This window comes from Micromesistius poutassou (genome assembly GCF_964030765.1).
Source record: "Micromesistius poutassou genome assembly, contig: SCAFFOLD_1179, whole genome shotgun sequence".
NCBI classification, from domain to species: Eukaryota; Metazoa; Chordata; class Actinopteri; order Gadiformes; family Gadidae; genus Micromesistius; species Micromesistius poutassou.
In genome coordinates, this window is record NW_028179865.1 from 307 (window position 1) to 16,505 (window position 16,199).

At 46.2% G+C, this 16,199-nt stretch overlaps 1 protein-coding gene across 1 annotated transcript; it reads right to left on the reverse strand.

Moving 5' to 3' along the window:
* Positions 1-321: 321 nt before the first annotated feature.
* Positions 322-15,775, reverse strand: LOC311371332 (cytoplasmic dynein 2 heavy chain 1-like; the record flags this gene model as incomplete). Its single annotated transcript, XM_084489477.1, has 5 exons — positions 322-438; positions 9,049-9,153; positions 11,749-11,981; positions 12,571-12,646; positions 15,690-15,775. Coding segments are annotated over 5 exons (617 nt in total), but the record flags the coding sequence as incomplete, so codon positions are not given.
* Positions 15,776-16,199: the final 424 nt, after the last annotated feature.

Below are 16,199 nucleotides of genomic sequence, written 5' to 3' on the forward strand. Positions count from 1 at the left end.
GGAGGTTGAGTGTAGAACAAGATTTGCGTGTGATTCCTTCACAAGAATCGTTCCAGTGAAGTGGTTCGTGGAGGTTCGTTAGACTAAATAATACAGAGCCGGAGTAGGGCGTGAATCTCAGTCTACTCCATGGTGATTACAGATTAGAGAGAGGGAGGAGGAGGAGGAGGAGGAGGAGGAGGAGTAGGAGGAGGAGGAGGAGGATTCGCTAAGAGGAGACAGACAAGGGGAGGATAGGAGGAGGGAGGGGAGGATAGAGGAGACAAAAAAGGGGAGGATAGGAGGAGGGAGGGGAGGATAGAGGCCGTATGTGTTTCCCACCTGGTTGAGTTTCTTCCAAAGGTTGAGGACAGGTGACAGCCCATTGGACCAGAGCTCCCGGTCAAACTTTGACCCCGTCGCCACTGATCGACTCAAGATGCGCAGCTGGGAAATCACCTGTTGAGTAGAGAACATGTTGATCAGTACCCAATAAATCTATAAATCATCAATGATCGACTGATCATTGATGAGGATGAGGATGAGGGATTGCTACATGTCCTTGTTAGAGTGAAACTCTAAATTTAAATTCTATGCACTCATGATATAACTTGATGTACAAAAAATAAGGAAGCATAACCCTGAACACATTGTATGGTCTAGTCTTTCAATGAGTGAACAGTGAAGTGAGAATCCAACTCTGTCGTCTTAATTGCATCTCGACTGACACACAAAGTCTTCTGCAGAGTTCTGGGTTCCAGGCAGCAACATGCACACGTTCTTTCAGTAGTTTTAAAACATCCTCACTCTGCATCTGCTCTTTCTCTGGTTTCATTTCTGTTATCTGTCCCATCGAGTTATCATTTTTCGGCCTCTGCTATCACGCCCAAGCACTTTGATATGAGACGGCGGAGAAGGCTAATAAAACAATCTCTCCCTGTCTTACACAGACAGTGATCCCTGCCACTGTCTCCACATCAGTCCTGATAGGTGGACTGATTAGTTATGGATCTGCTCTCTGGTTGGTGGAGCACAAATAGGGGGGAACTCAATACTGTGATGCGGCGGACGAGGGTTAATGGATGAATATAGTCTCACACGTCAGACTCAAGATTCAAATCTAAAGTCTGATGGCCGACAAGCTCAAATCTGGGTGAACGGAGCTTTTCAGTTTCTTCGCCTCGTGCGTGTTTGGACCGGTCGTGTCGCTGGAGGCCGGGCTCCGTCGGTGCCTCATAACTTACTCGGCAAAGCATTCATGAAGAAGTGTGAAGGCTTCAAATCAACACAGTGTGGACAGGCCACTGTGGAAACACTCATAATAAACCCTTCTGAGAGCTGCACCCGCCTAATCGAATGCGTTTACGTCTGTAGAATAACTCAGAAAGAAACGGGATACCGGACGTATCCCGTTTGCAGCTTTGGTTTGCGGCCCGGGCTCTTTGCCGTCGTACCTTAGAAGGGCAGCTGTAACAAAGAAGGACTGCTGGATGGGAGAGGAGGATGAATGTAACCCCAGGCTCCATCCACCCCCCCCCTCCCCACGCGTCACCACTGCCTCCCCTGCTGTTATAGTCCCAACATCCGATGAAGAGCAGCCATCCATTACGTGACATCAACTGTGTTTGCCGTAAGAGATGGAGCTAACACAGCCACGGCGTCTGTAAAGGCTTAACGATGCGTAACATGCAGTGTTTTACAGAGAGGCAATATTAGCCGGATTATACACAAGAACATCTTCTCTCACAGAGTCTCATGTACCACATCACGCATTGAGCTTCAAGCTTAGGCTCTGAGAAAGTGACTTTATCTGGTGTATGGATTTGTGTGTATGGATTTGTGTGTGTGTGTGTGTGTGTGTGTGTGTGTGTGTGTGTGTGTGTGTAGGAGTAGGAGGATGTAGGAGTAGGAGGATGGGAGCATGTCTGATAAATGGTTTTAATTTGGTCCAGGAAACTCTTTACTTACGCCTGCTTTATCTCCCTTGCTCAGGAGGACGTTATGTGTTATGTGTGTGTGTGTGTGTGTGTGTGTGTGTGTGTGTGTGTGAGCGAGAGCGAGAGCGAGAGAGAGAGAGAGCTTAAAACTCCTCATCAACGGCAAGAAAAGATAAGTCAGAGGTGCATGAGGATTATATTGTATATTTTACCCCAATAAGTATATTGGGGTAAAATATAGGGAATTTGAATATCTTAAGTTTAAGTCTTATTTTCTCATGACAAAGCTAAGAGTATTACTGCATGAATCTAGCCTCATCAAATCAAGAGTACAAATCCCCCTTCAGAAAGCGTTAACAAACAGCCAAACAGGACATTCCATCAGAGACGTACATGGAGATAGTTGACCTATTGACCTCTTCTGTGGTCTGGGTAGACCAACCAGCCGGCAGGCTGGCAGGCCGGCCCGCATGTACGCATGGCTTGCCAAAGTTTGTCAGCCAAATGCGCCTCATTGTAGACACGTATTGATTTAAGTAGACATATTTGTCGTTAAGCTCTCAAAACGTTGTTGAGAGTTTTGAGAGCGTTTTTTTACACCGGGGTATTTGATTACCCCATAAAATGAGTCGTTTTAGTCGTTAAAAACTGAAACTTTCTTTCCTCAAATCTGATACAGCGTTTTTAGTGCCAGCATAACGCTTTGAGGTTTCCCCACACGCTGAGCTCCTGCTCGTCACTCTATCAGCCAGGAATAATGAACCTTCTTCCCCTTGTCAGCGATAATCAAGGTCAGGCCACAACAGTCCCTTTGTGGTCTGACTATCGTTCACTGCTGTGCATTCACTTCAGTACACCCCATGGGCTCAGGATATAGTGTTTAATCCATGGTCATTATGATAACATGTTCATCACGCCTTCTGTGTTCAACGTGAAGTTAAAGTGTGTTATTGAGTGTGTTATATTCGTCTTGGTGTTTATTGTGGCTGTTTTATCAAAAGGGGATATTCATTCATGTTGTGTTTATTCGAAAATTCAAGAATCATGCACACAGCAAACATCCAACTATGTCAGACAGTATGTATGTGTGTATGTATGTATGTATGTATGTATGTATGTATGTATGTATGTATGTATGTATGTATGTATGTATGTATGTATGTATGTATGTATGTATGTATGTATGTGTGTGTGTGTGTGTATGTGTGTGTGTGTGTGTGTGTGTGTGTGTGTGTGTGTTTAGTGCCAGAGCCCTCAGGTGGGGACAGGAGGTGTTTAGGGGGAGTAGAGGGCAGGAATTAAGGGAACATGGAGGTGAAGAAGGAGGGAGAGAGGAGAGAGAGAGAACAAGAGAGAGAAAGAGAAAGAGAGAGAGAAAGAGAGAGAGAGAAGGAGAGCGATAGCAAGAGCGAGGAAGGAAAAGAGAGATGGGGGAGAGATAGAATAACAATGACAAATGGCATTAGGCAGTGACAAATAGAAGAAATGTGTGGCTTTTCACACACACACACACACACACACACACACACACACACACACACACACACACACACACACACACACACACACACACACACACACACACACACACACACACACACACGCAAATGTCATGGCCTTGTTGTAGCGGTGTGATTAAATAAGGTTTGTGGTTCCAGTGAACAGCCTGCTATACTGCGATGAATGCACTTCAATAAATGAACACCCACATGGACGTACAGATACCGGAACAGATCCAGAGAGACAGCTCCATGGATGACTCACACAAACACTATGCACTCACACGCACACTTTCATAGTGTCTACATTGGGGAATAGCCATCACATTAAGCACAGTGAAATGCTTTGTTCACAGACAACACAGATTAGCCCAGAAAACCAACGCGCCCTGTGACTCTCTCTCCCTTCCACGTTGTTCCCCTCTCGCTGTGAGGGAGATGAATATCCCTGATCTGTTTTCACCACCGCACATGTGCACACACGCGTAGAACACACACACAGACACATAGGCACATGCATACGTAAACCAAAACACACAAAGCAAAGACACACTAAGAGATTATACACACATCCTCTCTCTCTCTCTCTAACACATTCCTACAGATACAGACACACACTTATAAATGCACATACACATATTACACACACTCATTACACATTTACAGCCATAGGCAAAAACATTTCCACAAACATACTTTGGGAGGGTGATACTTTTTCCAACTTGTCCGTCCATTGTCTGATCTGTTCTGTCAAGTCTCTCTTTGAACAGTCCAGTCCAATCCCATTACACACCTCTCCCTTCACCTCGCTCTCACACGCACACCGTAACACAAACCAGGGCCCGCATCTGTACACACTGACACATACACAGAGTGTACCACACGTATCATTGCTAGAGAGTTACATCAGTACCTGCACCAACACGCACACGCACGCACGCACGCACGCACACACGCACACGCACACGCACACACACACACACACACACACTAGGCATGGGCGATTCGCAAACGATTCGGTCAGAACGAACGAATCCCGAAGGTGAACGACGAGAACTGATTCCCAAAACAAGAGAACTGCTTCTTATTTTTTTTTTAATAAAGCAAGAATATGGTCACGTAAATAAAAGATACAAACGAACAGAGCTTTGTCTCCCTTTGACTTGATATTGATTGAGTCTAAAACGTTCTCATGGTGGTTGAGGCAGCTTGGGCTATTCTTCTTAAAACCACACGTGTGATGCTCGAGCGTCGTCGTAGGCTAATGCTACAGAGATTAGCTGTTTTCCCGAGCACCGTCACCGTCTGAGACCTTCTGGTGTTTTAAAAGGCTCCATTTGCGGGCGTACCTCATGTTTGAAAGCAAAGGGGTGGGGCCAGACACCTGAGATTCCCCGCCCAATGACGTAACAGACCGTATGACTTAACGAACTGAACAAACTGAACGAACAAATCAAACCAACGATTTGTGACAGCGAAGGGAACTGAAACAACTGATTCCCGGAAAATACTAATTTTGCCCATGTCTAACACACACACACACACACACACACACACACACACACACACACACACACACACACACACACACACACACACACACACACACACACACACACACACACACACGCAAACGAAGTACACATCATTCAACAACAAATCTGTCAGCTGCACATTTCCTTTCAGGACGGTCAAACACACGGCAGGTCATATTTCAAAAAGCAAACGTGTACACACACACAAAAACACACACCCCATCAGTGGCGGCTGGTCAATAGAGGGCGCTAGGGCGCCGCCCCTCCGTGAAATATTCACTCGAATATATCTGCCAACTTTGAATAAACTATTATACATACGAAATAAATCAACAAAAATACATCGCGTTTATCCTCGTTTAATTGTGTGATAGACCGTACTTGCAACTGCCAGCAACCATTTAAATGCGTCTGAACGTCAATGATTTGGGCTAGGCTAGTTATTGGTCATTGGAAATAAAGCCCTCCTCCAGGTCAGGGGCCCCGGCCAAGTTGAAGTCAACGTAAGCTCGCAAACTTTTTGCTGTCTATCAAGCAGAGACGGCTTTTCATTAGCGCAAAAAAAAATCGCCTCAATTTGCCTCAATATCATAATAACAACAATGGGTAAGCTTTCCCAGGCCCTGCAAGTCAGTCTAGTGGCCATCTCCAAAATGCACCAGAATACAGGAAATCAAATCTACCAAATTATTTTTTCTTCTATTACTGCGCCCCACCAACAATTTTTATCACCAGCCGCCACTGCACCCCATACACACCTAAAGTGTCAGTCTGATGTAATAGAAATAAGCAGCATGTCATACAGCATCTCCAGACAATTTCCGCTGGCAATCTGGGGCAGCAATCATCTCTGTAATTGGGCCCATAATTAAGACTCCAGTTGCCTGTTTCGGATGAGGGAAGAGAGAAATGACGAGGCACAAAATGGCTGCACCCTGCAATGACCTGGACATACTGAGTATGGCTATCTCTAAGCCTCCCATGGAACAATGCTGTACCATCACTCATCTCGCCTCCAGCAGTCCTCCTCTGGCAACCAGAAATGCAACGGGTGAAGTGACATCTCGTTGTCTGTTTTGTTGCGAAGATATACTTCCGAAGAAAACTAATTTTCGAGAGTGGATTAGAGTGGAAATTAATGTGACGCTGACGAGCCAGGCCCACAAAACTGTCGGTTGTTTGTGCGTGGATCAGGAGAGTTTGGTTATTTTGACCACAGGACCGTCTACAATCTTGACTGACTGACTTGACTTGACTTTCTTTTTTTTCGTTTTATATCTATGTAGGGATCCTTTCCATAATTTTAGAATGTAATCTGAGGCCGTCATTGGCAAAAACAAGCACTTTTAGAGGATGCACATTGATGGGATGCTATTGCCATAAAAGATTATCTTTTTGAGGATTATGGCTGCAGTGTTCTTGCTCAATACTGCACCAATTATTATTATATATGGACCAAAATATTGTCTGTATTTGGCCCTATAATAATCTGAAAACCAGGTTAGAAACCCCAGAGGTTTTCCTTTAAATCTATTCTACCTGGTTGTTGTAGTTTGTTGTACCGTATTTTTTGAAAACAAAGACTTTTTATGAACCAAAATTGACACTGGAGTCTATTTTCCAGAGCGGGATATTTGTCGATTTTACAAACACAAAGACTTCAAAGAGAATCTCCACCGTTTTCAGTGATTTGCATTTATGTGATAAAACATACAATTCCTAAGACCGTCACGATGTAAAGCCCATAAGCTCACTTACATTAGAAGGTTTGCGGGTAAATGATAACCTTGTGAAGATATAAACATTGGCATCACTACATAACTGGCGAAAAAAACAAGTTAGACCTGAGATGTGCTCTCAGTCCACGAACGATGATTCAAAATCCATATTCTACAAGCCTCTGCGTCTAAATGAATTGGTTGCAAAATAAAAGTGTTATCCCCATGGTTACGACCCACGCAAACTTTGTTACACTATTTCAGTACCGTTGTTGTGTATGTTGCGCATTATAATAAACAAAATGCGCCACACACCCCAGTGATTTACTGTAGGTGTCCGGGAATCCTAACGCTCACTCGGCCGAGGGCGTTAAACACATGGCTGCTCAGAGGGAGCTTCACCGTCCACAGTGAGCGGTTCATGGATGTATAGGGCTGTGGGCAAAGAAAACTTAAGAACTAATTATAATGCATGGGGAAGTGCAAACTCAAAGGCCCATTATACATTTTTTATATCGTTTAGTGTCAGCTGAACTTCCACACCTGACCACTTCAAATTAAATTCATCCATTAGCTATGAGCGCCACTCCACAGTGAACAAGGTTAATATAAAAGGCAGTCCTTCAGTCCCGAGGGGTCCTGGGAGAGTCTTGCCCAGGGAGCTCTTGGGTTATTGCTTGCATTTGGTGCTGGCGCTTCAGCAACATTATGGATTCTTCCAAATCAAAAATGGACAAAGTTTCTTGGCGATCTCACTGTGCCTCTTCCCAAAGTTGTTTTGGCAAAAATGCCTTCCAATTACAAGTCAGTGAAAAGGCCAAAGGTAAAGTTGATGATTTTGATTCATAAGATCAGCATTTTTTTTTTTTTTTTTTACCAGCTTTGCTAATTGGGTTTCATTTACTCAAGCATGATATGTACTTTTCTTTATCGTATTGTCATTATAAAAGGAAAAAAAAGCTAGATTTCTGTCAAACAAGGCTTACTCATGCTCACTGCCGTGTGTAGTCACCCCCCAAAGGTTCCGTTCTGAGCCGGGATAATCCCTGGTGTGTGTGTGTGTGTGGGGGGAGCAGGGCCACGGTGTGTATGTGTGTCATGATGTGGTCGGCTGGTCTGAATGGGGGGGCCCTCGGAGGTGAAGAATGTCCTCGCTTCAGCAGATTGTCAAACCGGACCTTTGACCCTGGACTGACCAGAGAACGGTCAAAGAGCTTCAGAAAAACAGGATCAATGTTTAGGGGTACGGAGGTGAAGTAAAACCATATAAACACATAAACACATTCTCAGTACAAACACAACAGGCTGATCTACTATTACCCTAACTCGTATCATCGTTTGTCCCATTATGTGTCCTATGTTTTCACCACTGATACCGACGGCACGTCTCCATTTCATTCCAGCAGACTAATTCCTGGGATATTACCACTGTGTGCTCAGGGCCACATCAATTATGGAGGTAATTTGGACAGTTCAAGAACATTTAATGGTTGTAATTGACTTTGTTGAGGAGTGGAGGTCAGAAACCTCATCCCTCCACATAATTAACTCACATTTGGTCACGCCAGGACCACAGTGAACGACCTGTTGTCATCCCTGCTGCTACACAGCAACAAGATGAGCTTATCTAGCTGGTGCTACATAGCAACAAGATGAAGTGATGTAGCTGGTGCTACATAGCAACAAGATGAGCTTATCTAGCTGGTGCTACATAGCAACAAGATGAGCTTATCTAGCTGGTGCTACATAGCAACAAGATGAGCTTATGTAGCTGGTGCTACATAGCAACAAGATGAAGTGATGTAGCTGGTGCTACATAGCAACAAGATGAAGTGATGTAGCTGGTGCTACATAGCAACAAGATGAGCTTATGTAGCTGGTGCTACATAGCAACAAGATGAAGTGATGTAGCTGGTGCTACATAGCAACAAGATGAAGTGATGTAGCTGGTGCTACATAGCAACAAGATGAAGTGATGTAGCTGGGGTTGCTTGGCAAGAAGATGTTCCATAGCAACAATATGCTTTAATGTAGTTGGGGATACATAGCAACAATAATGTCATGTAGCTGGGGATAAATAGCAACGAGACAATGCAATGTGCAAGGCTCATAACAAGAAGATAATGGCATGTGTGTGAAGCTACAAAACAACAAGATAATGCAATTTAGCTTGCGCTAAATTGCATTATCTTGTTGCTATCATAACATAGCAAAAACACAGACACACAAACAGTTCTGTGTGGGCTTGAACATGGATGTTTGAGGGTGTGCATGTAAAGGCATTGTTTGCAGCTATATGTGAACACGTGTGTGTGTGTGTGTGTGTGTGTGTGTGTGTGTGTGTGTGTGTGTGTGTGTGTGTGTGTGTGCAGGTATTAACCTGAGAGCTGGTTATTCTCTGGGATGATCTCTCGATGTTGGCTGGCAGACCGAAGAAAGCTGGCCGGTCGTCCTCTGGAAGATTCTCTATAATGCTGCGGTAATCCTAGGAGCGCGCACGCGCACGCACACACACACACACACACACACACACACACACACACACACACACACAGACACAGACACAGACACACACACAGTGTAGACATGTTACCACCGAGACACAAATATTTATTTCTGTGTGAATGTGTACAGTTTTGTGTGGATATTAGATTATGTTCGCTCTTATTGCCTCTTATTCACCCGGGGTGGAAACACAACACTTACACGCTGCAACAAGCACACAGCGTGGAAGAGAAGCATGGCGGAAGTAAAGGCAAAATAGAAGATGAACGGATGCTGGGTTTCTGTGGACTGTAAATAGACGCTCTTGCCCTCACCTCACAAACGCGTCAGCAACAATCCAGTGTTCATTCAGAGCGTTCCACTCGCTCAAGGCGGCTCTTTTGTAACCCACAGGCCTGTTCGTCTGTGGCATTGTAATCACTGTGTGGTTTAGTATGCTGGACATACTATGACTTTCTTTCTTTTAGTATAGTCTTCTTCTTTATATATTCATTGTAATCACTGTGTGGTTTAGTATGCTGGACATACTATGACTTTCTTTCTTTTAGTATAGTCTTCTTCTTTATATATTCCATGGGCTGCCGTAACAAGTGAATTTCTCATGTGTGGGATGAAATAAAGTTATCATCTTATCTCTGCTATTAAAGAGCCTTCCTCTTGAATTTGAACACTGCAGCGTTATACTAAATGTGTCCGGAGGCCTAACCCTCGGACCAGACATTGAATAACTCAGACAGAGCTCCACACACGGCGCCGACGCCCCTGGGTGGTGACGTCTGGGGGCCTCAGAAAAGGCCCTCAGACGTCACCAGCGCCACCGGCGTTCACAGTGGAACATTCACACAGCGTGTCGGGGAGAACGGCCAAAACAGTGGATCTCAGCAACGTTATGTATAGGTTATTTATTTCAGCAACAGTGATAAAAAATAGCTTAGATTACTATATTGACGATTATATAAAGAATTATATACAGAATTACCAAACCATAAAAAAAACGGTTTTGGGATCACTGGCTCTTTAATGTAAGACCTACTAATGGCGGAAGCAATCTTCTGCAAATGTACTGTGGAGCACTGCAGAATAGGGCCCTGAAGGTGCACAGTCCCCGGAACACCGCTAGAAAGTGCTCATCAGCAGTATATATGCGTGTGCCCATGGTGATTTGATATATGGGATCCTGTCCCTTTGTGTGATTTTATCATATCTCCTAGCATGTGTTCATATATCATTCAGGACGTTTCCTGAATGATATTGCTTCCGTCTCCCCATGGTCTGCTTACAAATGGAGTGGAGCCCCCCCCCCCCCGGCGTACCGTTGTGTATTAGAGCCTCTTGTGATACCTGAGTGACACACCGAGCACGTTCCTGTGTTGAGACATCGCCTCACCACTGCAGCGTTTCGAGGCTCATTCAAAGGTGCCAGATGCCTAATTTTAATGACTAGGCCCGATCACGATGGGGTTTAATTGCTAACTATTTAACAAGAGGTGATCATTTGAGGTGCCTGTTCGTGATAATCAGTTTAACAGCCTCTCACATCTGCTACGGTTGCTTCTCACAGGCCACTCAAAGGTCATTGGCTAATGGGCCAATTGAGATAATGGGAAACAAAGTACAGACGCAGAAGAAGTTATTTCTCTCAGTTTCGTACTAACAACACATTCTGTGTAGCCTGGCACCGGCTGACGGATTGCAACCTGAAATCAGTTTGGGACCGATTCCGTTCCAGGTGTGAGTGTGATTAGCCGTTACGAGCCATTTTGAAAATCTGCCCCTTTCTGACATCACAGGTGGGCGTGTCCACCTAGATGTGTTGACGGACAGATGAGCTGAACGTCTGCTACAGTCCACTGGGGTAGGCTGGTGGACTGATCTATCCCAGCACACATCTAGGTGGACACGCCCACTTGTGATGTCATAAGAGTTTCAAAACGACTTGTAACGGCCAATCACACTCACACCTGGTGGCACGTCACGGGAGCTTTAAGGCCTCTGGACGCAATCGGATAGGCCTACAACCAATCAGAGCAGTGAAATGGGTGATGCAGCACTGAGCGCCGAAAAGTTTTCGTGCAGTTTGTTCTTTCTTATTTTTGTGAAAATATACCGTCCAGTTAGTTTAATACTGTCTCAACCGCGTCACCAACAGACTGTCCGACATCAGCCGCAGCCATTTCAGTCGTCGTTGAAAACGCCTAGCTACAGTTATCGTACTAATCCCGCCTCATGTGAGATGAACGGTTGTGATTGGTTGGCCTAGCTCGTACCGGGCTCCTTTTGTAGGGCGGGGGGGGGGCGGGGGGGGGGGGGGGGGGGGGGGCAGACATCTTCAGAGCAAATGAAACATGAGCTTGTGAGATTCGTCTGCTTCCCAGGCCACGTTCTGTGTCCCACATACACAGAATTATTTTTCGTGTCGATTGCATTGCATTTTTTTTCCAAAGAGTTGCGATGCATAATTAGTCATTATATAACGTAACAAGTGACACACATATACGATTCTGGCGCTGCAATAAACAATAATCAGAAGATCACGGCAGTGATTATATGATATTATTATATTGTATACACCTACCAGGATGGAGCAGGAGTGGGGAAGGCTGATCTGAGCCGGGAAGACGTTCGGCCTCCTCTGTCCAGCTGAGGAGGAGGAGGAGGAGGAGGAGGAGGAGGAGAGGAGGCGAGCTGAGAAGAACTGCTCCAGGTAGGAGCGCAGGATGCGGAGGTCTGATGGGTTGTCCACGCGGCCCCCGTAGATGGCGTTCTCCAGAAGGCCACGGACAAACTCCCACTGGAAGGTCTTACCGCCTGGCACACACACACACACACACAGGACAAAACACACACACACACACAGGACAACACACACACACACACACAGGACAACACACACACACACACACACAGGCACACAAACACATAGGACAACACACACACACACAGGCACACAAACACACGGGCACACAAACACACAGGACAACACACACACAACCGGGTACACACAGGCACACACACACACACACACACACAGACACACAGGACAACACACACACACACACACAGGCACACAAACACACAGGACAACACACACACACACACACAGGCACACAAACACACAGGACAACACACACACACACACACAGGCACACACGGACACGCACCCACACAGAGGGACGCACACACACAGGAATGCACACACACACACCCACACACAACAAAACACACACGCATGTAAGAAGTAAACATCAGTGGTACACGCGGCAGAGGCAGGATCAAGGCCCTGGTGTGATGGCGGACAGCAGGGAGATTAGAAAGCGATACGTGATCAAAGCCCAGGGCCTGTTTAAGGAGGGCTGAGCAGAGAGCTCCGTAGGGGCCCCGCCCGCTGGCTCCGTACCGTCAAAGAGCCTGTGGATGATCTCGTAGGCGGCGCGCAGGTCGGCCAGGGAGAACTCGTAGAACTTGGTCCAGCCCTGGAGGAGGAGGAGGAGGAGGAGGAGCAGGGAGGGGATCCCCACGTACCGATGAAACAACAACCGCCAACCAATGCCATCTACAAACCTCATCATTCAAAGAAATATTAGAGCAAAGTGCAACCCACATACAAAGAGCTTTGTACTATAAACATAATCAATCCTCAAACATGCACAGAGTTTGCCGTGTTTTGGCCCAATTTATGCTCGCTGAAATGCTAACTACAAAGATACTCTGCCCGTATTTCTTAGGAGATGCAATTTACCAACCTGACAGAGACCAGATGGAACCAATCAGTGCAATGAACTTGGCGAGTGTGTGTGTGTGTGTGTGTGTGTGTGTGTGTGTGCGTGCGTGCGTGTAATACCTCAAACTCTGCGTTTCGTTTAACATGTTAATCTACTGAGACTAATCCATGTCAATGAACGGTCTCAAGCCCTAATTAGACTGGAGAGAAGCAGCATTTCTTGATGTACCATTTTAATAATGGTGGCGTTAGCCTTGTCTTTGTCTTTGTCTGTGTGTGTGTGTGTGTGTGTGTGTGTGTGTGTGTGTGTGTGTGTGTGTGTGTGTGTGTGTGTGTGTGTGTGTGTGTGTGTGTGTGTGTGTGTGTGTGTGTGTGTGTGTGTGTGTGTGTGTGTGTGTGTGTGTGTGTGTGTGTGTGTGCCTGGCACTACAGAGAATTGGTCTTTGTTCCTTTACGTTTTTATCAAACAGACACTAAACATAAACAAAACATACAATCTCTTTGTTGTGCTGAATGCAGATATTGATACATGCTACGTGATCTAATGAATCGGGGACTACAGGTTGAATACATGTTGTGTGATCATAATAGGTGTAGTGTGTACACTACACCCTTTAATATACACACCACATGGACTTGGCAGAAATGAAATATAAAATGTATATTTTTTTAATTACATTTTTAATAGTTTTTTTTAATTAGTGTATAATCCAATGAATATGTGATATGAATTGCTGGGCTTTGCGTTACCTTAGAATGAGGTAACCATCACCCGTGTTTCTCCAGTCGCCCAGAGCCTCCCAGTGCCTCTGGTGCTGTGGGCTACAGTCGGAGGGCGCTATCCCCACGGCAACGGCCCATTTGTGATACTCGTTTAGGACTGCGCTGTGTGAGAGCGTAATAACGAGCCATGTTGTGTGCGAAACGCTCCACACACACTGTGGCACCGTACTAGGTACCCGAAAAAGTGTACCCCTTTGATGTCCGGACATCATTGCCAACTGCTGGCGACACGATGCTCTGCATCATCATAACATCCACAACGGGCGGCGTCGTGATATCCAGGTGTCTTAACAGCCCAGCCCTCGCTGGTACGGCCCTCATGTAGCCAGCCTCACACACATTCTCGAGGGTCAGAGTAATGGCTGTTTGCGGAGGAGTGAGGAGCGATAAGTGTGTTCTTCAGAGATGTTTTCAGGTTGTTCCCCTGGAAACTTAGAGTAGGCGTTCACTCTTTTGGAGAAAGTCGGTATCCAAAACAAAACGGTTGCAATACAACCACACTGTCACTTTATCAGAAGCCACCTACATTCACCTCCAGCCGTCCACGTGAGCCAGTGGCTTCGTAGCACAGACTGCCGTCCAGACAAACGGTGAACACAGCCGATGATTAGAGGTCTACGGATGCAGTGTTTATCGCTACGGACGCAATAAGAGGACGGTATGTTGGTAAGTAAACAGGCCATTAAGAAGACCTCCCTCCGCCATGTGAGGGCCACGGTGACCACGCTGACTTTGACAAAGATGCACCATTTTAATTGGTTCAGCTGAATTATTCACAGGCTAGAGGCATAAAGAGAATCGACATGTTGCTCTTAGATTTAATGTTGCAGCGAAGCGAGACAGAGAGAGAGAGAGAGAGCAGAGGGTGGAGAGGAGAGAGAGAGAGAGAGAGAGAGAGAGAGAGAGGATGAGAGAGAGAGAGAGAGAGAGAGAGAGAAGAGAGAGGAGAGAGAGGGAGAGAGAGTGAGAGAGAGAGAGAGAGAGAGAGAGAGAGATGGGAGAAGAGAGAGAGCAGAGAGAGAGAGAAGAGAGAGAGAGCAGAGGGCGAGAGAGAGCAGAGAGAGAGCAGAGAGAGAAGAGAGAGAGAGAGCAGAGGGCGAGAGAGAGCAGAGGGAGAGGAGAGAGAGAGAGAGAGAGAGAGAGAGAGAGAGAGAGAGCAGAGAGAGAGAGAAGAGTAGAGAGAGAGAGGATCAACCAGATTAATGTGGGCACTGCATCAGGGATGGAGAAAGTGCCCGGAGAGGAGGACCCCTGCAGGGAGGGGGCCAACAGAAGTCACCAGAAGAGAGTTCCCAAAACCCGGCTAGTTAATGAATAATGAAACTGTTCCTCTGTTACTCCCCCCCCCCCCCCCCCCCCATGGTGTCCGTCTTAACAGACACCTGCTAATTGTGTGTGGGCTGGCCGGGGTGAGCCAGTACTTTGGTGGTGTAATTAAAGGCCCCTTTGCAGGGGGTCCGTTTGGGTACAGATGGTATCAGACATCAGGCCCGTGCCTGTGCCTGGGGCTGTGTGCGCCGGGCGCCAGGCTCCTCCCGGCCTCACGGGCGCCGGCCCCACTTGGACACGGACGTGACTTCAGTGAGAGCGCACCATGAACCACCATTCAGTGGTACATGATTGACAGAAGCAAGCATCAAGCAAACCGACAAATCAAAATGATGTCTTTAGATCTGGGGCGTCGTCAGGCCGGCCGGTGTGAGACACACCATCAAATAAAACACCTGAAGCTCCACTTCTGATCCATCTGTACGAGCCGGAGATGAACCGTTAGTTATAACTCATATATAGTTATATATAGAATATCCATAACTCAAGGATGAAAACACTAAAGCTAGTTCTGATCAATCTGTCCGAGCCGGAGATGAAGCCGTTAGGAGCGAGGATGTGATGGAGTTATGGACAGTCTGTAATGGTCCCGATGATGAACGACGTGACAAGTCAACGTAAGCACACCACCGTGCGTGCGTGCGTGCGTGCGTGCGTGCGTGCGTGCGTGCGTGCGTCTGTACCTGAGGTATGTAGTTCCTTCTCTCCTGGCAGACAGCGTGGAACCAGGCCAGGCAGAAGAGAGACTGGGCCCGCGCCAGGACCCCGCCTTAACGCGGTCAGAACCACATCGTTAGTCGGGTCGAGGCAGGCGTCATCATTATCACCAGAGCAAACACATCACTATTCCCCATCAGTATCAACATTACGTTTAGTCATTTGGTCACAGGGACAATTTTGCCTGAAGTGACTTACAAGTGACGATGAGAACAATCAAATACACAATTAAAAATTGGAGCCACTACAAAGATATCAAGTTGGAATAAATAACCATTTCTACTTTTTTTTCCACAGCAATCAAAGCAGATTATTTTTCATGGTTAAATCCCATTTAAACTGAAACATTCATTACAAACAAAGAGATGAAACGAGATGATGGGAGTCAATAAGAAAGGGAAGACGGATAGTGAAGACAGCAGAGCAGCGAGCAGGAGAGAAGAGGAGAGGAGAGGAGATTGAAGAGAGAAGAGAGG